Source organism: Mus caroli, unplaced genomic scaffold (assembly GCF_978045245.1).
Source record: "Mus caroli unplaced genomic scaffold, Mus_caroli_1 scaffold_2, whole genome shotgun sequence".
Taxonomy (NCBI): Eukaryota; Metazoa; Chordata; class Mammalia; order Rodentia; family Muridae; genus Mus; species Mus caroli.
In genome coordinates, this window is record NW_028227257.1 from 51,124,713 (window position 1) to 51,151,672 (window position 26,960).

Consider the following 26,960-nt stretch of genomic DNA (forward strand, 5'->3'; position numbering starts at 1 on the left):
CTCTGAACTCAGACCGGCTGTGGGTTTCCGAATTGTCTCTATCTACTGCAAAAGGAGCTTCTTCCATGGGAGGTAAGGATCACATTTACCTGTTGGTATTAGGGCGAATACTTAAATGAACCTACAAATTATACCGGGAGTTAAGGAGATGGCTCAGTGGTCAGGAACACTGATTATTCTCCCAGGCAACTCTTATAAGGACAACATTTAATTAGAGCTGGCTTACAGGTTCAGTCCGTTATCATCAAGGCAAGAGCATCCAGGCAGGCATGGTGCCGAAGGAGCTGAGAGTTCTACATCTTCATCTGAAGGCTGCTAGTGAAAGACTGACTTCCAGCTAGGATGAAGGTCTTAAAGCTCACACTTCCAGTGACACACCTACTCCATCAAGGCCATACCTTCTAATAGTGCCACTCCCTGGGCCAAGCATATACAAACCATCACAGGTGTGTTCGGCAATAGGGTCTCATCTTTAAGTTCTGTAAGAGAACAAAGGGCAGTAGCAATGGCCTATATTGTTTTGGGAGTCTTCTAGATTTCCACTAACCAGCAATTTGAAGGGAGAATTCCTAGGCTGGATAGTAAGGGGTTTGCTAGTCTATGGTTTTGGGGGAAGAGAACTGACACTCTAAGTGCCATAACTTCATTCAAACTCTATCATCTACCTGTCTATCTTCTATTATCTATCATCTAATATGTGTAGACACAATGTATTTTTAAGTTAATATAAAACAATGCTTCACTAAGGCTTTCCAAACACCCTTAATGCTATTTATCCTTCCTCCCTGTTCTCCCTTCATATTGGCCTCTCCCACCACTTTCCCTGTCAATTCTCCCTGTACCTCCTTTTCCCATTTCTCTCCCCACACCTATATCCAGCTACCCTGCTCGGTAGAGCTCCTTCCTCCATTACTTTGTGGTACTGGGGATTGTATGTAGGGATTCATGCCTATTCTTAAGCAGATTTTAAAAGTTCAACGTTTAAGTCCATAGCATAGGCCAGGTGTGGTGGTACACACCTTTGATCCTAGCACTCTGGAAGCAGAGGCTGGAGGACACTCTGTGAGTTCAAGGCCGGCCTGGTCTACAGAGTGAGTTCCATTGCAGTCAGGGCTATGTAAAGAGAACCTGTCTACAAAAGTAAATAAACACTTTTTAAATGTAGCATGCTTAATTTCTTTAAGGTCTTTTCCTTCATCTTCAAATTGGCAGAAGGACATTTAGTAAGTAAAAAATGCATTTATTAGTTGGTTAAAGGCAAGGAAAGAATTCTTCAGAGCTGGTGTTTGGCACCATCTGCTGAGTAATTTGGGTATGTTTGCCTGTGTATAAGCTGATTTTGGGGAACTACTGTCAAGATTTTCACCTGAATTCATGCTCAGGACAGCCTTTGGTAGAACTTTGACAGTGAATCCATGGCCATTTGCCTGGGGTAACTTCCTTTCTATATGAGTACATCAGCCTTCAGATGTTTCAGGTGGAACTGGTCTCAGCCAAATCTGTGGCTTCCCCATGGCCCAGTCTCAGATGTGCCCGGCACATCAGCTTCAGCTGTTTTATACAGGCTGCACACCAGGTCCCTTTTGTATTATCTCTACATCTGACTAGCAAGTAAACACAGCTCCCCCTCTTCCCAGGACTCTGAGGACAACCTTCACAGGCAATGCCTGCTCCTATGATACTAGCCTCTTCACTCTGCCAGGAGGGTGACTCTCAGCAAGCTGGTTAATCTCTATGACTCTCATCTTTATTCCAGGGGGAAGTTATAATAATGTGCTTCCTTGAAACTTGGGTGGTACAGCAGTGAACAAAGTCTGGAACCCTGAAAATACTCTCAACCCTCCTAAGTTGTTACCAAAACAGCCCAGGCTTGCCCTCTGTGTTTCCATGTCCCCCCACGACAGCTCCAGGCTGGCTACGAAGCAGTCACATTACACCTGTTTACAGACGATGCACTTTGCGACTGGTGCCCAAGGCCACACTGGCTCTTCATGTTTCTGGTATCATGGGTTTTCTTGGCTGCACTTTTGTTTTGTTTTTGAGATGGGGTCTCAACTATGTCATTCTGGCTAGTTACAACTCTCTATTTAGAACAAGTCGTCTAATAAATAATAAATCTTTAAAATAAAATAAAAAGGGCTGGTGAGATGGCTCAGTGGTTAAGAGCACTGACTGCTCTTCTGAAGGTCCTGAGTTCAAATTCAAGCAACCACATGGTGGCTCATAACCATCTGTAATAGAATCTGATGCCCTCTTCTGGTGTGTCTGAAGACGGCTACAGTATATTTACATATAATAATAAATAAATCTTTAGAACAAGTTGTCCTTAAACTCACTGAGATCCACGTGCCTCTGCCTTAGGAGTGCTGAGATTAAAGACATGCTCCACCACACACCCAGATTTTATTTACACACACACACACACACACTTAAGGTGCTGTCATGTTTTATGTATTTATTTTTAATGTGCTTCCCTTTTAAAGAAAACTGTAGGAAAACAGAGAAGCAGGGACAGAGCTTCAAGTTGCCCATCGTCTACTACCCTAACCAACCTAGTATTAGTTGTGTTCTACAGAGCTAGAACAGTGGTAGGCCCATGACATGTCACTTTCTAGACTAACTGGCAGACAGACTGGTGTGGCCATATGACTATAAGACACTATACTCAGAAGCCAGGTTCCCCATTTCTGGAAGCTGCCAGCCCTTTGGGTGGCTGCAGACGATGTGTCTTGCTTTCACAGATGGAAATAAACCGTGGGGTCCTCAGAGCCATACAGAGGAGGCAGGGCTGCAGAGCAGGCAGGGCTGCTCTTCCTACCTCACCCACCTACAACTGTTGGCAGTTTTGTTTTTCAAGACAGGGTTTCTCTGTGTAGCACTGGCTGTCCTTGAACTCACTCAGCAGACCAGGCTAGACTCAAACTCACAGATATCCCCCTTCCTCTGTATCCAGAATGCTGGAATTAAAGGTATGTGCCACTATGCCTAGCTCAGATAACTTTTTAAAATCTGATTTTTTTTTTTTTTTTGGTTTGGAAATCCGCCTGCCTCTGCCTCCCGAGTGCTGGGATTAAAGGCATGCCTGACTAAAATCTGATTTCTAAAAAGACCTATATACTATATGAATGTTTTGCTTGCACATAGGTGCGTTGCATGCACAGGGTATATAGTGCTCTAAGGGCAGAGGAAAGCATTTGATCCCTTGGGATTAGAGTTAAAGACAGTTGTGAGCTGCCACGTGGGTGCTGGAAAAAACCCAGATCCTCTGCAAGAGTAAGTGCTCTCAACTGCTGGGCATCTTTCCAGACCATGGATATTTTTCTGAAGGGCTGGGCCCTGGCTGTGATCACATGGTAGCTGAACCTCAATGGTAGCCCAGGCTGTGGGCCATTCAACAACTTGCTGTTCAGTCCTGCTTTGCTTCCCATAGGTGCACAGAGTCTCACACGTGCCCCTCTTCAGGCTTCATATATGTTCTTTCCTGGTGTCACAAATTCTTCACTTTAACTCAAAAGCGGCAACCATTGCATAAGAGGTGGACAAGCCACAACTCACTCACTCTTCTTGTCTGGTGTGGCCATTCACTCGCTGTCTCTAGTTTTAGTGTGTGTGTGCAGAAACCTTGCTCTGTATTTTGAAAGATCTTTAAAAACATTGAGAGAGCTGGCATGATCAACAGTCCTAAACATAGTCGGACTTTTCACAAAGACTGAGTCAATGGTGTCACCATGAATGATGCTCTCATTTCATCACTGAGAGCTGACAGACAGACAGACAGACAGACAGACAGACAGACAGACAGACAGACAGAGACACACACAGACACACACTAATACATACAAATACAGTCAGGAAGCCACCATGTTTAGGGTAGCCTCGGTTGTAAATGACATGTTCTGCTGTACCACACTTGAGGCAGGACTTCTTTCTGACTTTGAGCTACATCTCTCCTTTAAAGAACTCCATCTCATGCCACCTCCTGAGTCCACATCCCCTATGGATTTTCATGAGGCAGCACTAACAGATAATCCCAGGAAACAATCTCCAAATGTCAGAAAGCAATTTATTAAAAAACCAAATATTAAGGCACAAAAATACAAATTTTCAAACAAAATTCCTTTAAATTGCTGTGTTCTATAGTCAAAGAAATTTCTTCCAAATTATAATTTAACTTTTTAAAATAGAGAATCTATTTTTAATCTCTAAACTTTCTCCCCAAGGAAATGAATGTTTCCCTAATTCTGAAGAAGCTGCTGAGTACAGTATTGAGTCCCCGCTCTGGAGTACACACTTCCTTAAAACTCTAGTCTTGTCACTTAAATATATTTATATGTTCAGAATTTTATATATTAAACTTCTTTCTGATAGACGTAAGGCTTGGTGTTTTATATTGCTTACTGCATGCTGTCAATCATACAAAGACACAAATATCAGAACGAGAGACAAAACGTAGCATGATCTCTCTCAGCTTCAGTCATATACAGCCAGGGCAATAGCTCCAAACCTTCAAGAGGGTATAAAAATCAACTCTGTATGTATACTTTAAGGTTAATCTTGACGTAGTAGTATAAACATGATGTACCATGATACAGGTGGCACTCTCCACAGGACAGATTAAAAACAAACCCCCAAAAAACAAACAAACAAACAAAAAACAGGAAATGCATGGGAGTATCCTACCAACTCCCAAGCTTACAATTTCCACCTCCTGTTTCTTACTGAAATGTAATAAATACCCCCAAAGGCAGATTTTTAAATATTAACCTAATTCAAAGCACGAAAAAAAGTCTCAAGCAAACTTCATATGCCTCCAAATCTAACATGAACTATATCACAAGAAGTCTTGAATACAACTGGAGCCTGATCCTTAGTGCTCTCAATTAACAGAACCATCCTACAGCATCCTGAACAGAGGCTGAGCTGAGCACCTTGAGGTCCCAATGTGGTCTGCAGACTTGGGGCAGACGGGGAAGGAGGCTGAGGAGCTGCATGGAGGTCCTGGGTGCACCTCCCGTCCTTGTCAGCTACAGTGGCAGCACAGGGACACATGCTGGGGCTAAGAAGGGCCCCAAGAAATACTCACTTTAGGGCACTGAACATTAGCACCTGGCAGTTATCAGTAAATGCAACAGACACCACACACATGCTTGCAAAAACACTTCTAAGGAGGTTAAGATGGAAGTCCACTTTCTCTGGATAGAGAGTCATTTCAGTCTGGAGCTACACTAGAGGCAGCATTATTTGTCTTGCCTGTTTTTTAGAAATCCCACTGAGGTGGTGTCAGAAGCATTTCCCCAGCCATCAACTGCAGACTCACCCTGCTCAATGTGTAGCTCCTGCTGGCTATAAGCAGAAATACTCAAGTGCAGACCTGTGGGTTGAGGGTCAGCTGCTTCATGCTGTGAGGACAGGGTATTAAAAATGTGAAGCAGGCCATGGTAGTGCATGCCTAGAGTCTTAGCAAGGGGTTCGCAAGTCCATCCTCAGCCAGAGCTACACGGTGACACTCTGCAATGCTCCTCCCCCTGCAAGACATCTCCAGTTTTCACAGAACTGGGTTACAAGGTGGACTATGACAAACCTAAAACGGACACGCAACTATAGAAATATGTCACTGCCAACCCTTTTGAAACGAGTACGCAGGAAATAAACTCAGAAAGTAGGCATTTGAAAGAAAACCGTTTGTTTTGTGGTGCCACAGTGAAAAATCATCATAGGCTATGGATAGTGCTCTTCCTTGTCATTTTCATGTTTTCTCAATTATCCCAAGTTATTCTAACTCACAGGGCAGAAGTCCTCCAGAGAGAAGGCATATAAGACCCTGCCTGTCATTACCACATTACATGTCCAACAGCCTGGTATCTTTGGTCACGAACGTGGCAAAACGTTCACATTTTCACTCTACATTCAAGTGCCTTTCAAGTCTAGAACATTCTATATTCAAAAACTATTAGAATAGAAACTTTCAATCATACATTATAAACATAATTGAACAACACGGTGTAAGGTATGGCTGAGAGCTGGTTAAGTACATGTTGATGCATGGTAAGGTTAGATGTCTGTGTATCTCACAAGTCTCCACAAGGCTCACAAGAAACAGTGCATCCGGGCTGGGATAAAGTGCTGTAGGGGAGTCACATGGCCAGGTTCACAGCAGAAGTAGCAGCAGCACGTGTACCTGTGGCCTGCAAGTCTTTGGACGTACCCTCAAGACGTCTCTCTTTGCCCACACGTGTTCCCAAGCTCAGACTCCGTGATGTGTAGTGCATGGTGGTATTTACAAACAAGAGATTTGTGTACACCAATGAAAGGGACAAGATTAAATATATGAGCATGCTCAAGTTCCAATATTGTCACTTCAGTATAAAAAATCAAATAAAATTATCACTACAAAAGATGAACAGCACTGTGTTAGCATTCAGGAGAATCATGTTATCTTGAAGGCGAGGGGAAGGAATGCTCACAGATATTCTTCTCTTTTCTTTTTCTTTTTGGTTTTTGTTTTTTTGAGGCAGGGTCTCACTATGTAGCTCTCTCTGGTTGTCCCAGAACTACGTAGACCAGGCGTGGCTTTGAATTTACAGAGATCCGATTATCAGTGGTGTGCCACCAGCCCAGCTACAGATTCGTTTGTCCAGAGAAAACTGAGACACACAACCTGCCTGCCTGTGCTGCCGCCTAAGAGGCGTCTGAGCACATGTTGTTAACTTCTTAAATTGTTTCCAAATCAGGCAACTTAACGGCAATGAAGCTGACTGTATAAGTTAGTTTTAAAGATGGCTTTCTGAGGGCGGCAGACCCTCCCACTCCTGAATTCTTCATCTGCATACACAGATCCAAGACAACAAAGGGAAACACGTATCATAGTGAAGCTGTCAGTTTTGATGAGAGCCAGGCTTTTCCCATCACCTGACTGTGCTCCTGCACACACTGGACCCACTGGGGCCCTGATCACATTATCTTTTCTGAAGAGAACATTTTTTCAGCTATTTCAGATCTGGTCATAATTTCCTGGAAAAAAAAAATAAGACAGGTGTCAAATGCTGGTGCTAGATCTAGAACCTACAAAAATGTTCTAATCTAACAAGTCACTATTTAATCTTTTTAATAGACCTAAATTTAGGGAAGTATTAGATAAAAACCATGCTACCACTCCCCAGCCCCTGCACCCCACTAATACAGTAGGTCAATTATTAGCAGAGACTGGAAAGGTCAGCTTCCTTCTTCCTAGCAAATGAGTTTAGGTTCTCTGTGAGAGGCAGAACTGTAGCTAACAGGGACCTCATGTGACAAACTTGTCTCATGCTACTGAATCCGTAGTTATTATCAAACCAATGTAAGTGCAGCACTAAGTGGCCTCGCACACATCCCTGCAGGTTACAGATCGTCCACCCACCCTGCTGCCCACAGAGAACATGGCACTACTCCAGAACCACTTCCCTCTCAGCTGTCACTCTACAGCCAACGTGTCTCAGCTGTCACTCTACAGCCAACGTGCTGCGCACCACCTCTGCACGAGCAATGCTTTGTCATCTATCTCTTAGTCCATATACTGCAGGTGTGCCCTACCCTGGGCTACTCTGCAATGTCCAGATGACCCATAATTAACTTTTCCTCCCAAAACCTTTATTTAAATTTCATGCTTAGAAAGTAAAGCTGGAAACCATTCCAATAAGTTATCTACACAGTTTCAAAATCTAAACAACGGACACATAAAGCCTTAAAGAAGACTTTCAAACAAAATCTCATGAAATGCTTCTTCCCGTCATTACACCCAGCAGCTTTGAGCCTGCTTCTTTGCCTGCAGTGAGGCTTTGCCCACAACCCTTCCGACCTCAGCCGGCTCTCTATCTCCTGCCACTTGCTCAACCAGTCATTTCTTCAAAAAGTTATTTTTAGAATTAGCTTCTAAAATACACTGTGAAAATGGAAACAGCTCTAGGAAAATAAGCAACATAAAGTTTACCTCATCTGAGTCCACTAACACTGGGAGAGCTCTGAAACAAGAGACAAGGACAGTGTCACTCATACAGGCCTGAGAGTCAACGAAAACCTACTGGGACAATGGCCAAGAATGGAGCACCCAGGCTCACTAGTGTGAGTTCTCTAGAAGCATCAGATGAGCCACTTAAAATCCTTTAGACTCTACAGTCAGAGCCGTGGGGCAGCAGGGCATCTGGGAGGGCCCAGGGTTTGGGATACCGGCAGTGTTCTACTTTTTGATTACATAAAGGGACTTATTTAAAAACCTCACTGGCATCTACCTAGGATTTGTGTTTTCCAGAATGTGTATTCCTTTAAAAATGTTCAGTCTAAAGTTAACAGAAATATTTTAAAAATCTGAACTTTAAATAGAAACAAGCTAGTACAGGTGCAGTTCTACTGCATATGGGGCAGCTGCCTACAAACTCACAAGTATTCCACACACTCCCACCCCACCCCATTTATTTCTTAACCCTTTGCTACTGGTATCTGAGTGATGATCTGTTATTTAACTAGAAAACTCACATTTTGTGCTCTTATGAAAATGAGGAGAGTACCACGTTATTCAAAGGTAGTATTTCTTTTTTATGGAGAGTATCTGTTTAGAGATGTGTTGGTTTACTGTTTGTGTGAGTAGGTGTGTGTGCCTGGACCACGGGTGTGGAAGTCAGAGGGCTACACAGAAGCTGGTTCCTGCCTTTCACCCCTGTGAGTCCCTGCAATTGAACTCAGGCTGGCAGGCTTGGCAGCGGGCGCCTTTACCTGCTATGGCAGACATAAACACATCTAAATTTCCCAACATTTAGGGATGAATTATAAAGAACCTTGAAGCTAGGGGAAAGATAAAGCAAATACATAAACAAATAAAACTGCCACATAAAACACAGCCCACATAACACACAGGGATGGATATTACAACTGCAGCTTCCTTCTGAAGCCTTCAAAGCCCAGGCTGGTGAGACAGCTCAGTGGTTAAGTATGCCACCAACATGGTGACTTGAAATGGCTGTACAATGGAAAGGCAGAGAAAGGGGTCAAGGCCATGTTCCGCTCTCTAAGAAGTAGTGATTGGATCCTATATCCATCCATTCATATACACATATACATACATATATACACACACACATGAATACTTGTTCATATATACTCACACATGTGCACACACACACATTCAGACATGCACACATGCATGCTCATGCTCACACACACACACACACACACACACACACACACACACACTCACGCACCCGCCCTGAGATACACTGAGTGAAATCCCCTTAAGCCAGAGCCTGAAGTCTAGATTTGAACAGGATATTTACACATCTGTGAACGAAGAGGGGATGTTTTCTTCCACCCACTTCAAATCTTCATCCTGTAGAAATAAATATTTATATTTAGTTTTTGCTACATCTTAGCTGAGAACGTAGTTTCTGGCACCATGTCTGTAAGTTTAAGTACTTACATCAGATGCATAGAGTCTGTTGTTTTATGTGCTCTAGAACCCGGAGTAGGCACCATATACCAAGTGCAATGTTTCATAAATAGACAGAAAATTGCTGATTTTTCTGTTTCTTGGTTTTAGCTAAGAACATAATTGTTCTTTTTCTTTTTGTCCCAAGAAGTCAAAATAAAAATGCAGAATTGATTTGTAAGACCGAAAATAGCAAAGGTTTATTTTGATTTTCTTGCTTCTACCCCTCATTATGCCGACTTTGTAAAAATGATTTGAGTTTATCCTATACTGGGCAATGCTCTAACCTTGCAAAGCACTGAGCAGAGCACCTCCGCTTGTGTTCATATTCCCACAGGAGACAAGAGAGGCAATCAGGCCAGGCAGTGGCAGTGCATGCCTTTCATCACAGCACTCAAGAGGCAGAAGCAGGTGGATCTCTGTGAGTTTGAGGCCAGAAACCCTGGTCTTAAGAAACAAACAAACAAACAAACAAACAAGTAAACCCCCTCCCCCCAAAAAAGCCAATCAGCTGGGGTAGTCAGATGTTTTTCTTTTCTAATAAGAATTGACTTATAGTTATACTTAGAAAAGAGAAATAAGAGAGTAAAATAAATGCAATTTTTCTTCCCTGCATACCTGACTACCTGGTTTGGTCTAATTGCAGCACTAAGCACTCTGCTGACTGAGACAAGACAATTGAGCCCATTTCTGTGAGTGGTTTCCAGGTAGAAATTAGTAATGAAAATTAAGACCTCTAATTTCTGATCAAAAGGCAACCCTTAGTTTAGGAAAGTGGGTAAAAAGTCTCCGATGTGTTTGTGAGTGGTGAACTTTAAATAAACTGATAGATGTCAGCAGAAGGCAAATGCCTAGCAAGCCCGACAGTAAGTATCCCGCAGTGAGAACTCTCCGGGCAAGAAGGAGTTCAGGCCTCACGTCTGCTATCTCCGAGTACTTGCACATGCATGATGAGACAGCACAGGGATGGGAGCCAAGGTGAAACATAAACTTCATTTATAATCCAGACACTTTATGTGAGAGGCCGAGGACAGTTGTACACAGTCTTTGTAAGAGTCAGGTAGATGAAACCAAGCGTCAAAATAGTTTTCCCACTTGTAGTCTCAAGCTGGTGCTCACAAATTGGGGAACTCTGAATTTTCAGATTAGGGTGCTCTCTACCTGCACACTAATACCAGGTGAAAAAAACTAGAGCTTTTAAATTACCATGAAACCACTCAAAGAATACATTTCACAGGCAGCCAAAAATAAAAATAAGGGCAGTGTTGTCATTCAGTACCTGCCCTGGGGACTCCCACACAACATGTCCTTTTTATATAGTGTCATTCCAAGGCAGCAGAGTGTAAGAGTGTGTAAGGCTTCACCCTGCTTAACTACCATCACCATCACTTCTGGCACGGCCTGCACCCATAAGGTGTTCTAAGGCTCATCTCTGAGCCAGGTGTGGCAGTGCAGACCTTTAATCCCAGCACTCAGGAGGCAAAGCAGACAGACTGAAGCAAGTCTGATCTGTATAGTGAGCTCTGGGTTCACCCAACTGGTGGCTCACAACCAGGCATAACTGGTTCCAGAGGTTCCAGGCTCTGACCAGAGGGCACCAGGCACACATGTGGTACACATACATACATATACATAAAAATAAATAAAATAACTTATAAACTCATCCCTGCCCTATACTCTATAGTTTACTCATGCTCTCAAGGGTTTAAGAAGTCTGTTGCTTTGAAAAGTGAATGGGACATACGAAGTCCTTTTCCCAACATGTAACCATCTGTACTGTACCCAAGGAGGCTTCAAAAGAGATGGCTTGGATATGCTTAAAAGCCACCACTGCCTTTCTTTTACCAAGACAAAGCCTCAGTCTGGGATGGACCTGGTAGAGCCCTGGCTAGCCATGCACTCAGATATAGCAGCACTGGGCTGGGGCTGTTGGCCAAGCCCAGTCCGACAGATGAGGACAGACAACAGCAGCACTGCATCATGGCCTCAACTTGCACCTCGGGTGGAAACAGCTGATTTAAAAACACACCTCAGCAAAACCTCCCTTGACAATCAGTGACTCTGGCATGGAAACAGACTCTAAAGTGTTAGACAAAGACTACTAAATACAGATACTCACGAAATTATCAGAAGTAGGTTTAGCTGTTCCATTTGAAACCGTTTTTGAGGCTCTTAGTTTTATTCCCTCAGCTACAATGAGAAACATCAGAGACATATAAAAGATTAGAAAATTATAACTTCACGCTTAATACCCCAATAAGAAAAATGATTATTTTTTAAAAGCAAGTTAGGAGTAGACACTTTGGCCAGAGGAGGAGCTTCATATGCCATTTCAGAAATTAAAAAGAAGCAAAGGAAAAGCTAGTAGGCTTCTGAATTGATATTCAACAATTAACAATTTACGGGTACAGTAGTATTTTGACCCACATAATACACAGTGTGTCAGTGCACAGTAGGGTGATTATGTCACTTCAAAATGATAATTTCTTTGTACTGGAGTTGAAGCTATTTTGAAGACAATGAGCTACTATAGTCACCCTATTGTATAACCACGAGGCCTTGTCCTCTTGTCTAGCTAGAATTCTGTCTCTTTTAAGCAACTGTTGTCTACTATTGTTCCTGCTTTTCTCCTTGCCTCAACCTTTTTTATCTCTGCACCTGAGATCAACAGTTTTGGCTTCTCTCTCTCTATAATATCATGTGGTATCTGCCTTTCTGCCCCTGACCTGAGCAGTGTCCTCCAGGTTTTCAACTTGCTGCTCTAAAATGTACCTGTGGAGGAGCTCAAGCATACATGTGTCCCCCAATTCGATTTACTTCAAAGTTTAAGGATTAAAAAATGTGTGCAACTTACTGTATTTTGAAAATAAAACATCTCTGGGGGCTTGCGATATATCTCAGAGGTAACATTTGCCTAGAATGTGTGAAGCCCTAGATTTCATCACTAGCACTCCAACACACACACATACATACACATCTTGGAAATTTTTTACTTGCTTGACATATAAGCAGCAATGTATGGTTATTATATATGATATGAAATTATTTTCTTCATATATGATGAGAGCTTTTTATTTTTTAGGTATTTAAAAATATGCATATGTGTCTATGTGGTATGAATATGCAGGTCAAACTCCTCTAAAAGAGACTGCACTGTCCATGATTTGAAGTCCATAGAATGTGATATATTCTCTTTAACTGGCTCTCAGTCATGCTGGCTGTACCGTGTATAGTGGTGTGGGGTTGGAGCAGCTCACTGCTATCTTGTATGTCCCGGATTACTGACAACAGTGAGCATTTTCAATGTGCACCCTGTCTGTTCCAGTCCACTGATTACCATGTGCATAACCTTTTGATGGAATTTTTCTTTATCATTCTCTACCTTATTTCTTTTTTTCAGGGGTGTGTCTCACTTAGCCTAGAGTTCACTGTTTCAGGAAGACTGGCTGGCTAGCAAGCGCTACAGACCTGCCTGTTTACACTGCCCTTCTCCCTCCCCACTCTAGCAATGGTGTAACACCTGACTCTTATACAGGTGCTGGGAACCAAACTCAAGTTATGTGCACAGCAAACACTCCTGAGCCACCTCACCAGTGTATGGGTGTGTGTGGTGTGTGTGTGTGTGTGTGTGTGTGTGTGTGTGTGTGTGTGTTAGAGACCAGAGGACAAAAACCTCTGGTGTTGTTCCCTAGGTGGCACCTACCTACAGTAGCCTGGAATCAGCCAAGAAGGCCAGTCTGGCTGGCAAGTGAGCTCCAGTGATCTGTCTTCCCCAGCACGGGGGCTACATAGACATGCTACCATGCCCAGCTTTTTTGTTTGCTTGTTTTTTAAAATACCAATGTTAAAATTGTTCTGGGGACTGAACTCATGTCCTCATGTTTGCAAGGCAAATAAATACTTTAGAGGCTGAGACATCTCTCTAGTTCTCATAGGAAAAAATTTGAAATGTATGTGACCTTGCATCTCAAGTAAAAATTTCTTTCTGTTAAAATATGTACAATAGTCATTAAAAAAAAAAAAAAAACCACCAAAAACCAAAAACCACATATCACGCACTTAAATTTTCAGATGTTACCATGAATTCCTCAACTTCATCATCAGAGTCATCTATCAAGGGCATGAAGGCATACCTAAATAAAACAAAGGAGCCTTTAAACCTGATCACTGTCAGCCACTGCATATAAAAAACAGTATTGTCCAAGTTTCTTATGCACTAAGATAACGAACCCCCTGCCCACCACATTTTAGCATTTTCCCTCATGAGAAGAGGGTGCTAATTTGATTAGTGATATTAAAGGTGATAAGATCAAATACCTTCTCAAAAATACTGTTGATGACAAAATTTATTTCTACACAGTATCCAGTATAGCAAGGAAGAAATTGAAAGGTTTATTTATGAGTGTCACCTGCATATATTTAAGTACACTTCATGCCTGGTGTCTGCAGAGGCCAGAAAAAGGCATCAGATGCCCTAGAACTGAACTTACAGGTGGTTGTGAGCCACTGCATGGGTAGTGAGAGCTAAACTCGCATCGTCTGCAAGAGGGTAAACAGCCAGTGCCCTGAACCACTGAGCTATCTCTCCAGCCCTCAAGGAGAAGAGGTTTATAAGTGAACAAAGAGCATTGTGTTTAGAGGGCTGGTGTTTCATTTCATCATTACCAAATGAGTCTATATTTAAATAAACACATCTTAGAATCCTCTAGACATTTTTGTATTTTAATTATTAAATACAACATATATTAAATAAATCACATGTGAGGCATGTTGAAGAGACAATCTTTCCTAAGGTCTTTTGGGCCATATCTTTCAAAGTAAAGGTCCTTTTTGCACACTAGAAAAGTACCTCCAAAAGAATTCAGAAATCACTATTGATAATAGCAAAAATCTAATAACAAAATGTCTACTATTTTTGAATATACATATATAGGTATACACACACACATATATATGTAGATATATATCCACTCACATTACAAAATACTGAACAGCCTTCGGTTACTGTGATGCATCTATCCACAGTATGAGATAGAAGTAATTTTTCAAAGAAAGGTACAGAACAGTACATGATTATATGACTATTTTATCTTTAGTATTTATTCATTTATTTATTTATTTATTTATTTTTATTTATTTATTTATTTTTTTTTTTGGTTTTTCGAGACAGGGTTTCTCTGTATAGTCCTGGCTGTCCTGGAACTCACTCTGTAGACCAGGCTGGCCTCGAACTCAGAAATCCGCCTGCCTCTGCCTCCCAAGTGCTGAGATTAAAGGCGTGCGCCACCACGCCCGGCTTTAGTATTTATTTTTTTAAAAAGTTCTTTTAAAGACAAGGTCTTGCCATGTATCCCAGGCTGGCCTTTAACTTACACAGACCCACCTGCTTCTGCCTCGTCTGATTAAAGGTATGCCCCAACATGTCCAGTCATTTAAAACATTTTTATCCTATTTCGTAGTGTGTGTACATGTACATGAATGTGCTCGCACAACTGGAGGTCAAAGGGCAACTTTCAGGAGTTGTTTCTCTACTTCCAGCACGTAGGTCCCGGCAGTGAGCTCAGGTCTACAAGTCTGAGGTCGAGACCTTCCCCAGCTGAACTGCTCCTGGCCTACTAGACTACTCATTGAAAACCGAAGGAAACACACGTCCTAGAATGCCCATTTCATTTTCCCTAGAGGGGTACATAAGGAACTCAGTAGTTGACTCCTTGGAGAAGGTGGGCTGGCTACTACAGTCTACAGTACAGCTTTCTGAACTCACATTCAGCCCTGTGATATAAAGCCCTGCTCTCCCTGCCCAGATTTCCTGAAATAAAAAATAGACTGAGCCGGGCAGTGGTGGCACATGCCTTTAATCCCAGCACTTGGGAGGCAAAGGTAGGTGGATTTCCAAGTTCAAGGCCAGCCTGGTCTAGAGTGAGTTCCAGGACAGCCAGGGCTATACAGACAAACCCTGTCTCGGAAAAAAAAAGACTGATTATCTAGAATCTCAAACTGCATACCTGTCTGAGCATCAGGTCAGGCACTCTAGAACTTTCTGACTGAGCATTCTGGATTTCAGATTAAGATACTTAGCTAGTAAAGTCTATGCAAATATTCTAAACTCTGAAGAAAAACTACTAAGCCCAAAGCACTTTTAAGTGTGTGGTAAGAGCACTGCCCCTGCTGCACCAACAGAATAGCACACCGTCCTTGGCTGCTATGCACCATGACTTTTCCACACGTCCTCCCAAGTGCACACTCTTTCCTAGCCTAGTCTGTCAGGTGCTAACTCTATCTTAGAGCTATACTGTAAAGTCCAGCTCTTCAGAGTCCTCATCTACCTCCAGGACTGCTTACTTAATGCTTCTATCTCACAGTCTTCTATCCGTTATGCCGGTTGTCTCACTTGACTACACAACTGCTTAAAAACAAAGTACTTTCTGACAGTCTCTCTCTGTGTGCTCTGTCAGGGTCCCTGCAACTATCAAGGCCAGTAGTTCCCTCACGGCTGTGAGGTGTGAGGTGGAGAATGACTTGGGTCAGGACTACTTTAGCAGGTGCTGGGTCAACACTTTCAGAGTCTGACCTTAAGGTTTATTTTTCTCACATATTTAAGCACAGTAAAACTTTGGGGGAAAAAGTCTCCACATGACAATTATCATAACAAAGCTTTAGGGATGGCTACATCAAAACTCCCCTGCAAAGTAGTAAAGCACCTAGAACTTTTACAATAAGCAGCGTTCAGGATAACTGGCAAAAGACAGATTCAATCGATGGAAGATGCAAAGTACATGGGACCTCTTTCATAAGGGCCTAAGCAATGCTCAGGATTTGGGGGGATTCAAGTGAAGGCTGGCTCCACTAGAATAACAAAAACATCACCAGGCTGTTAGCATCTAGTGCAGCTTCCTGGGTAAATGGGTGTCAGTCATTTTCTTCCTTTGAAGAATAAAAAAAAGTATCGTGTTTACCAATTCTGGATTTCCTAATGTTTTCTGTGAGCTGTGCCTCCTACTGTTTTCAACACCACAGAAAACAACCAGCAAGTGCTTCCAAGGCATATTCCCCCATGTTGGTTACCTCTGATTATTTGCTGATGGCCTCCATAAGAACATTATCACAATAAGGATGAGTGAAAAGAGGAAGCTCCAAAATGCATCGTCAACCCACAGCTCCATCCAGTCCTAGAGTGAGGAGAATCCAAACACAAAACATCAACCTTCTGATAAAGGTGCAAGTGTCCCATCCAAACCGTACTCAGGCAGGCCTGAGACCTCTCCAGCTGGCAAACTTTCCTTGTAAATAAACATGCAATAATTTTCTTCTAAGGAAACCTACATTGTAAGCATTGTTTCTAAAAAGCATGCATATTTCCCTTCACAAAATTTTAGGACCAACAGAAAAGATTTAGGGAAAAAAAATCAAAACTGGGACTTAGAACTTTAAGCAGAAAATATTAAAGAGGGGGAAAAACCAGAAGTTCAGCTTCTTTCCGTCAATTGTCTCTTACACTGCAGCAGCTTTAGGCTTCCAGGCACTTGGTAAGCACGCCTATGGTCTCAAGAACCAGGCTAAGTGAAAACTGTGTTCTTCCAGCTAGAGTAAGCACCAGACATCTCCCCAAAGCCAGTGCTGAGTGCAATATCAAAGCAACACACCAGACTTCGGTATTTAGTCCCACCTAGGGACAAAGCCAGGCTGGGGATATAGCTCCAGTGAGGCAAAGCATACACAAAGAGCTGGGTACTATCTCTAGCACCAACAGGTAAGAAGAAAGAAAAAAAGGCACAAAATTCTCTTTCAAAATATATAAAAAGAAGTTCAGAAAAAAGGATAAAAATTTTGAGAGAAACATGCTCAAATAGTTATTTACTTTTGGTGTTGTGAGACAGGGTCAAACATAGCCCAAGTTTGCCCTGAACTTTAGATCCTCCTGCCTCCTCTACCTCTGAGGTCAGCAATTAAAGGTTTGTACTACTGACAGTTTATGTGACAATGGGGTCAAACCTATGGTTTGTGCATTGAGGCAAGCATTCTACGGAGATCTACCTCCAGCTTCAGAGTTATTTAAAATAGAAAACAAGTTTTGAAAACTCTACAGAAAATAAATTTTTAAAATGCCCAATAAAATTATTTTACAAACTAAACTCATTGAAATTCCATAAAACAGTATAATTAAAAACAACTGCTTAAATAATTAATTTAATTAAATGCTTTAGTTCTGTAATAATTTAATTAACCAATTTAATTATCTAATCAATCATTTAATTAAACCTTAAGACATTTAAGATTTTACTTACTGATTGGCATTTTGCGATCCTGAAGGTCTTTGTTGTCCACACCATAAACACTATAGAAGCTGAAAGACAGAGAAAGTCACCCATGAGAGAAGATACAATACTGAAATGGGCGATTTCTGAAAAAGGTATAGATGGCTTACCCAGCACTGCAAAGATGAGTGTATTTGTAAAATGCCTATACAATGAAAATTTCACTGTGTTCTTTCTTAGCCTTAGAGTCTTCATAGTCTGTGCCAAACTTATAAAAATGTGAAAAACCAGTTAAGGAAAAACATGGGAAACGGCAAAGTATAGTTAAAAGAAAACATAGGATGTTGGGATTAAGGTGTGCATCACCAGGCCTGGCAAGACTAGCTTCTAAAGTAACACAATCCAGCTAATTAGGACCTACTGTGAGATCCTACAAAAATGCAAACACACTGTACCCCTTACACGTATCAAATAAACAAACAAATCTGTTCTTGCTAAATCATCCGAAAGTGTTCTTTAAAAGCTAAGGGATTAAAAACTCAGAAGCAAATTTGAAACTGCCTAAACCTTCACTTACCAGGACACTGTTTAGGTCAAGTTTAAGTCACCTACGGCCACCCCCTGCAGAAGAGAAAGCAGTGACAAAGCGCACAGGCTCCACAAGGTGGAGAGAGCCAGCCCAGCATGCTGCTGCAGTAGGAAAAGGATATCCACCAGCACAAGCCCGAGTCAAGGAGAGAGAGAGGCAGGCTGGCCAGAAGAACAAGATCAGAGTCATTCGCCTGCAGCAAAACAGCAAAAACAATAACCAAGCAGGAGAGGGGGCGGGGTGGGGGCATGGGGAGACATAGAAAGGCCACCAACTCTGAACCTGTAAGTTAGATTCTTACAGGATTAACTGCTTTTGTGTTAGGTTCACTGAAACCAAAGTCAACAATGCCATTATCCAAACCCATCAATTTTATATCTACCCTTGCTTGTATCTATCTGCTTATCATCTGTAACCATTCAGAAAACCCATTTCTCACTGTATAGTTATACTAAAAATGACCAAACAGCAGCTGAGAGCGAACTTTACACACTCAAGTTCAAAGGAAAGGAGTATTGGTCACCCTCAATACCATCCAGAACTATTTTAATTTCTGGGTTTCTTTATGACCACTGAGTAAATTAAACCTTTCGTCTTGCTTTCCTCACATTCCCACCCCAATGTACTGGAAAGTAACAAAGTCCATGCTGTCCAAAGGAGACAGGTCTTCTACAGTTACCACCTGAGTGTTCCCACTAAGTCACTCTGTGGATAGTTAGGAAGAAATCTTTGAAATGTTATCTTTAAGTTCCCATGAGAAAACAGCACATTTTGTTTGTTTATTTATTTTGAGATAGAGTCTCTTTATATAGTCCTGTCTCTGAATTCTCTTTATAGTTCATGTTGGCCTCCAACTCAGAGATCTACATACCTCTGCCTCCCAAGTACTAGGATTAAAGGTGTGCACCACCACAACTGGCTATAAAATTCTTTAGGATGAAGCCTAAAGCTCAATTGCTTAATGCAAGATCTATTCCCTGACTTCTCAAAAGTTCCAAGCACAAATCACTTTGGAAAAGAGGCAGCTTGGGCTCCTTTGTAAATGCACCAAGGCAGAGGTCAGGCCGTCAGGACAGAGAGGCACTGCTAAGGGAGGGGTTGCCTCCATCTCTACTGCAGCTCTGCTGTTCCAGCTCCAGGGGTGTCTATTTCCTGTCCATTCGCCACAGGAAGGCAAGTATCTCTGAGAAGTCACTGCAGAGGCTACACAGGACTCATCCATGCCATTATATCTTCCCTATGGCCTCATCTGCCATGACTCCTCACCACGTTTACACACAATAAACCTAAGCTAGGACATGTGAAGTCTTTACTTTTTCTGCCAGAGTTTTCCTCCTGCCTCTAGTCTCACACCAGCACTCTAAAATGGCGATTTCATCTATGCTGCTTAAATGAAGTTACACACTTGTCTCTTTATCAGGTGTGAACTCTGTAAACATAGAGACAGTACTCTTTTTGTGCCTCACTGTGTGAGGTGCGTACTGAAGTGTACATACTTAATGAATTAACAAAAAAAATAGAGACATTCCTGTCTGGGGAGTTAGCTCTCTCTTGCCTTTAACTAAACTCCTACATTGAGAAAACCATAATGTACAATTATATTTTATTCCACTATTATTATGAATTAAAAGTAATCTGATTTTAATGATACCACCAACTATTTTGGAAGGACATGGTAAAGGATATGAACCACACAAAAATGGAGTCAATAACTGCTAAAACAATGTCAGTCAAAACAACAGCTAAATGTTTAGAACCCTGAAAGATAAAAGTATGGAGAGCCTAAGTTTACACAAGTTTCACTGCAGTATGAAAGTATCATCTGATGAAGAAAAACAGCTTTGCTTTTCATCACCTCCAACTCTGCACTGTTTATACCTTATGGAATGTGTTCAGCACATAGAAATCATCTGTTTTGGGAACAATAAATGTAATTTCTTACCAATTTTATTTTATGTTAGAAATCTAGCAGTGAATCGCTAATCCGCTCTCAGCTCCCGGCAGGTGGTCACAAGGCTCTACACCTGCTCAAGAGCTCTTAATTTTGATGTGCCCTGACTAGCTCAATGGCTGAGCGCTTCCAAACTTCCCTGGGGCTAGCACACACTCCCCTCTGGTATTCTTGGTTTAAAATGCAGAGCTCTTGAGTGGGACGCTCACAAGGATCTTAGAGTGGATTAATGATTCACTGTTACAGAGAAATAAATGCAATGCTCTTCATGCCCCAGTCTCACCCAGACCTATTATCTCAGTCTCCTTTTTTACACCAAACCTAGAACTGGGACTATCAGAAAAACTAGCTCCTGACCTCCCCTAATGGTAAAGGGACATACTCGTGCAAAAAAGGCAGAGTGGAGGTGGGAGACCGTGGGAAGGGAGAAACAAACTATAATTTAGGCACTTGTTTCAAAACAGCCAATATCTAACTGCTGAATATGTAAATTTTAAAATGTGTAATACTGTGTTTATATGTGCAGTAGTATTTTTCCTAGTCTTTTTAGAAAAGATTAATTTCCTATGAATTATATACACACACATATTTGAGATTATAGGAAGGATTCATAATTATGCAAAGGAATAAATATGCTCAGAGAATTAAAGAACAGATTGGAAACACACAGTGCAAATGTATCAAGACAATAGAATAAGGCTTTTTTAATACTATTGGAAAATGTCCTCTTCTAAGAGCCAAACAAAATTATGTGAGGTGAACTTACGTGACAACACACAGATTAACTGCTCTATGCACAATGATCTGACCTTCCCACTGAATTCAAGTACGTTTTGGATAAAATGCAAGATTCTCTGGATCAGACAAATATACTAGCTCCTTAAGCACTCGGCCCTTGATGGAATTGCTAAGAAGAACCCACACTCCTTTCATGGAGTTTTTGGCTTGCTTTGCTTTTTTTTTTCCTTAGAGGTTTTCAGAGATGAAAATACCAACACTTCCTCAGATGACCAAGTGCTGATGCCCACATGATCAGAGTCTTCCCTGAATGCAACCTTCTCCTGGTTCTTCCAGCAGTGGGACTTGCTGACTCCCCAGACAGCAAGTCCAGTCAGAGTGAAGTTAGAGGTGATGAGAGGAGGCCGGCCGCTCATTCCAGTGAAGAGTATATATCTTCCTGCCTACGTAATCCTTTTCTATCCTGCTCATCTGATCTGCTTCCAAGCCCAGGATTAAGGAAGATATGTCTGCATAAACTATGTAAGGGCAGAGACATATGTCCCTGATGAGCAAACACTTGTGCATAGAGCTGCCTCCAAGAGCAACATCAATGGCGCTTTCACCATCAGTCCTTTTAGGAAGCACTCTGCTGGGCTCACCCTTTACCAAGTATGAAAAAAAAGCAGCCTATTCCATCTAAAAAGCTCAGATTTTAAAAACAAAGAAAAATGAAGAGACAAAGTATGACAGTATTCCACAGCAACAAAAGGGGTGAGTGAGTTAATGTGGTTTTTACCCCGATGACTCTCATGACGCCTTCAATGGCTGCAAAGATCAAGTAAAGCAGTCCCAGTCCAATCACCCGGTGCATCACTGTTCCTAAGCGAGGCCTGGAGTAAGCAAGAAGGGGAGGCGGGGAGAGAGCATTCGTAAGCAGAGAGCATCTGAACACAGAATCCAAGGGGTCAATACACCGAGGGCACTATCTGTCACATGGCAGTGCTTGAGTTCTATTTCACAGGACACAATCAGAAGCCAGTCTGCCCTCTAGGACCTGAACCTGTACAGGTGCCAGTGAAGAAACTGTGTGGCTGGCCACAAAGGTGCCAGAGGACTTGAAATTAGTATGGAGGAATGCGGTAGTGAACCTAGGAAGAGTTCTGCCAGAGGTTACAACTTCTATTAACTGTAAAGCACACAAAGCGCCACCTGAGAGACGCCCACTCGCCTTGTGACCGGCACAGAGCAGGATGAACATGAGGGACACCAGCACCCTCTCTATTTTCCTGCCTCTCAGAGCAGGGGTGGTAACATAATTTGGTTTTTAACCTTTAAACTTAAGAGTAATAGTTTTGGCCAGGCATGGTGGCGCACGCCTTTAATCCCAGCACTTGGGAGGCAGAGGCAGGCAGATTTCTGAGTTTGAGGGACAGCCAGGACTACACAGAGAAACCCGGTTTCAAAAAACCAAAAAAAAGAAAAAAAAAGTTTTGAGTCTTATAAATGGTAAGTAGGGGAAAATATATTTTCCTTTACAATTAACAATCTGAATATAGATGAGACCTACAAATCAGAATTGATCGCGCATACATTTTAAAATACTTTAAAAACCCACCTCTCAGAGTAATTAGAAGGAAAAAAAATGGTTTTGAAAACCTATCTAAGAAAATCATGTTAAAACAAAATCTAAGGCAAGGAGCTAAGTATTGGGTGTGGAAAAGGAGATCAGGATGGTGGCCCCCTTCAGGTTCAGGCAAGGAAGGGCTGGGAATGCAGCCCAGGCTGGCCTTGAACTAGAGATCCTTTGAACTCCATGCCCTAAGTGCTAGGATTACAGGTGTCGACAGCCCTAGCTAGGACCTAACAATTCTACTCCACAACATTTTTAAGAAAAACAGAACATGTCTACCAAAAAGCTTGTTTGACAGCAGTGATGGCAGCTTTACCATTATTGTCAAAAACTAGGGGGGGCAGCCAGGCGTGGTGGCGCACGCCTTTAATCCCAGCACTCGGGAGGCAGAGGCAGGTGGATTTCTAAGTTCGAGGCCAGCCTGGTCTACAAAGTGAGTTCCAGGACAGCCAGGGCTACACAGAGAAACCCTGTCTCGAAAAAACAAAAAAAACCAAAAACCTAGGGGGGAAAGCATTTATAGCTAGCAACAACACATTTAGGGAGAGGAGCCACTCTCATTACCTTCAGAACGCTCTATGTAACAGAACCCTCCAGGAAACCCAAGCTGCTGAGAAGCACAGATCCTGCCTACCTTCCTGCCTTTAGAATGGAAAGAACTGGGCAGAGCAAACTGTGAATAAAGAGCCCCTACTAGAAAGCCAACAAAATCACAGGCTGGCTTTCAGCACCATTCAAAGGGAAGTGACTTGGCTAATCTTTACTCTGTAGCATTGTTTGTATGCACCTGTCACATTCAATTAGAAATGACGTTGAATAAAAAACATTTACAAAAGTGACCAGAACTCCAAGACATGTATGAGTTAAATTAGCCAATAATATGTGAGAAATTGGAGTTTAAATAGAAATAAAACTTAGTCCTCATGGGGGCCAGAATCTTCCTTACACCACAGGGAGTGGCAGATCACAATTATGACAGTCATAAAGGAAGATCTGTAATTCAAAGACATAGCTTGGTTTCCATGTTTGCATCTGGGCTTAGATGGCAATTTCCAAATAGTCTCTGCTGCCCTTGTGAATGAAACACCAGATACGGCAAAGTCATCTGGATTCCAGAGTTGACCTAACGCCATCATTCATTTTCACTTCTCCCCTTCATGAAGAGCCTGGAAGCCTGACATCTCGGCCTAGCTGTGCTCTCAAACACAGTGAGACGCAAAAAGAAGGCCTAAGGAATGCAGATCCTTGCAGCCACACTCAGTACCACTCTTCTACCTCTGCTCTTGCCATGGACACTTTAGAGCTCCGAAATTTCTCCTAGTGTTTTACTATTAGCTAACATCAATGTTGCTTCCCCAGTGATCCTAGGTTAACTTGAAAATATCCTGAGACATGCACTACTGTGCAAAGAGACCAGCTGACTTCAAAATGTCCTTCCTCTCACCTCTCCAAAGCTGCCCGTGCCTTGCTGCAGTGGTATGGTTAGAGTCTCAGGTGGGAGGACTACTCTGGGAGTGCATGGCCCCTCCTGGTTCCCCGAGCAGGTCAATTCTACAGCCCACTAATGAATCCTGTAGATGAGAGTGACCCAGATGGTGACTACCTTCACCTACCAGAGGTCACCCACAAAAGAAGGGTAGGTGTTCCTGTGGGATACAGCCCTCCCAAGCACTGAGTTCATCTCTAGGTACATCCCTCCACCCTCAGATTGCTTTATGACAGTAACAGTATCATCACCTGGATGGCTAGGAGCACTGGTCTCCTGCTATTACCATCACTATTACCAGTGGAACCCCTGCAAGTTGGGCCCATCCCATGTTTCTTGCATACCTAGGTACACCTTATTCAATGTGTGGTTCTTATATCAGCCCCTAGCCTCTTGGGCAAGCTTGTTGAAACAGAGAAATCAAGACAGAGGTAAATGGGGTCCTGAGAAGGGAAGATGCAGTGTGGTGTGACCAATCCCCCTGCCTTCACTCTCTCAGTTTCTGGACCTTTTATGGAGCTCTCTTGGTGGATCTCATGTTAGAACAGGGTGTCCAGAACTTCATGGCCTTGTGGTCTGTAGGGCAAAGGAGGATGGAATGTCCATTAGAAAATAAATGGTGGTCTCTAGTTATTACGGTTCCAAACTCTGGGTCTGGATTTGCTGCACCTTTACAGTAAGACATAGACCACTTAAGTTAAGGTGTGGTGGCAATGCTTATAATCTCTGCACTTAGGATGCTCAGGACACCTTGGCTACAGGGATTCAATTCCGAATCTTCATTTGGAGATAATATAAAATGGCTAGTCCATGCAAGCTTTTTTTTAAACCCATGTTCCTGCAGAGTTTTCCCTTGGGGATTCAGGTAGCAACTGACAAGCCCCCAGTTCCACAGAGGTCCTGGTACACATGAGCTGAAGCACTAGACTGGAGAGTCGAGAGCTGTTCATCACAGCAATACTTACTTCACAATGCCATAACCCAAGCTCACAATGATCACAAGCAGGCGAGCCAATGTCCTCTTAACTGCAGATATCAACTCTGCAAATATCAGTAAACCTTGAGCTGAGGAACAAGAAAAGAAAACAACTGATTGTGTGTACTCTTGAAGGCCTTCTAAGACTCTAAAAAAAAAAAATTACTGTACAATGACATCGACACACGCTAAAAAATTACTGTGCATCAACATTGACATCAACTGATATTCCAGGCCTCAGTGAAAGGCAACACTACCTCCTGAAGACTCACCACAGGTGTGATCAGCTAGCTCTACTGGGCAGTTTTCTGATGTCAACCTGAAACCTATCAGAGCTCCCCTCCAGCTACATCCCTCTTCATGTACAGCAAATATCCGAAAGCCCTCTGCAGTTCTCTTTTTTCTAGTACCTTTGTCATTTATTCACTTAAGATGTATACTTACAGTAGTAAAGTACTGGTCTAGAATGCACAAGGCCCTGGGTTCAAACTCTAACCCATAAAAAGAAATGCAAGTATTCATTGTGCTCCTGCTATATATATATGAGACTGTGAGAGGCACCTTGATCTCTAGCTGCGTAGACTTTGGACTCTGACTAGGACATGTAAGCAGACACAACTCAGCGCGGGGAGGGCTGCATGTGACACAGTAACCCTGGGGCTAGGAGAAAGAGCACCTAATACACATCTGGGGGCACGTAATTGTCTGGAAATGAGGATTTACAGACTAAGTGGATATATGTAGAGGAAGAAAAGGGCAAATATAGCCCTTGGAAAGCACAAAAAGAGGGGAAAGTACAGTGTATATGCAGTAGAGTGCAATGTCAGAGTATAAAACAGAGACCAGGAGCACTTGTGGCTCCCGGGACTCTGTTATGGAGTCCAGACTTGATGTTGAAATCTGTCCTTGAATATTTCTGTAAGTCAAGTTTTATCATAACACAGACATGCTTACTTGCTTATTGTTGTCTGTGGCTGTGTTTTACTCAGGGCAGAGCTGAGTCATCAGAGATCATGTGGTGTGCAAAGTCAAAAGTGTTTAGTACATGGGCTTTGTAGGACTTTCAAACATACTGACAGTGACTCAGAGTTTCTTTGCTAACCCCTTTGATGACACCTCAGATGAAGGACTTGGATTCTCTGATGGCCCCAAATGGCATTTCATTTCTTCGTAGATCTCTGGGTTTTGCTATTCTTCAGTCCATACCACCCTTGCTCTCTCTAGGTAAGAGATCCTTCCCAGAACATAAAGGGGATGAGCTACCTTCTCTGACACTCAGCCATGTTTCAACCCTAATGCTTTATCATCTTATACTGCCTCCTCCTGACCCTGACAGTACTTGGGAAGGAGTCCAGGGCCTATGTAAGCGAGGCAATCTATCCACCACTGGGATACACCCCCAGCACTTCGATATCTGACTTAGAGCACATATGCAAACATCTCTGTGCATGTATACACAAGCCCATATTAGCAGGAACAGCTCTACTACGTAGTCCTCCATGTTGGCCTTTGTTTAGTCTTTTGTAGATATGCTTTTTTCAGAAATTTCAAACATTCCTCAACAGAGAGAAATTAGTGTGATAAATTACTATGAATCCACCACTCAGTTTCAATAAATAGCAACATGAGTCCAAAGTGGCATATATATTTCAATTCAGTTTTCTTTCCCTAGAGTTGGCTAGCATCACTATGGCTGTTAATAACTGATGCCAAACTCATTTGTAACTGTACTCAAAAGGACATTTTTACCCCTTTGAAATCTTCAAAGTGTCAGTGGTAAGACCAAGTGCTCACTCCTGTGACCGTTTGTCTCTATCTTCTCCAAGCCAACGCACATATCTGAAACAGCAGCCTAGCCAGCTTCAAGCATCCCACTGTGCAAACCATGGTAGGACCTCC

The 26,960-nt window shown here is 42.4% G+C and overlaps 1 protein-coding gene across 2 annotated transcripts in view; it reads right to left on the reverse strand.

The window, feature by feature from the left end:
• Positions 1-5,666: 5,666 nt before the first annotated feature.
• Tmem87b (transmembrane protein 87B) overlaps positions 5,667-26,960 on the reverse strand; it is a 35,886-nt gene continuing 14,592 nt past the window's right edge. Inside the window, exons 9-19 of one of the 2 annotated variants that reach the window (XM_085834261.1) lie at positions 25,051-25,150; positions 21,766-21,859; positions 18,418-18,491; positions 17,880-17,986; positions 17,740-17,798; positions 16,520-16,623; positions 13,514-13,587; positions 11,574-11,644; positions 9,303-9,355; positions 7,967-7,997; positions 5,667-7,011 (exon numbers count right to left, since the gene is read on the reverse strand). In XM_085834261.1, coding sequence (XP_085690387.1) covers positions 6,952-7,011; positions 7,967-7,997; positions 9,303-9,355; positions 11,574-11,644; positions 13,514-13,587; positions 16,520-16,623; positions 17,740-17,798; positions 17,880-17,986; positions 18,418-18,491; positions 21,766-21,859; positions 25,051-25,150 — 827 coding nt within the window. In that variant the 3' untranslated portion in view covers positions 5,667-6,951. Of the gene's footprint in view, positions 7,012-7,966; positions 7,998-9,302; positions 9,356-11,573; positions 11,645-13,513; positions 13,588-16,519; positions 16,624-17,739; positions 17,799-17,879; positions 17,987-18,417; positions 18,492-19,982; positions 20,057-21,765; positions 21,860-25,050; positions 25,151-26,960 lie in introns of both variants that reach the window. The other variant, XM_085834259.1, reaches the window with a different exon arrangement.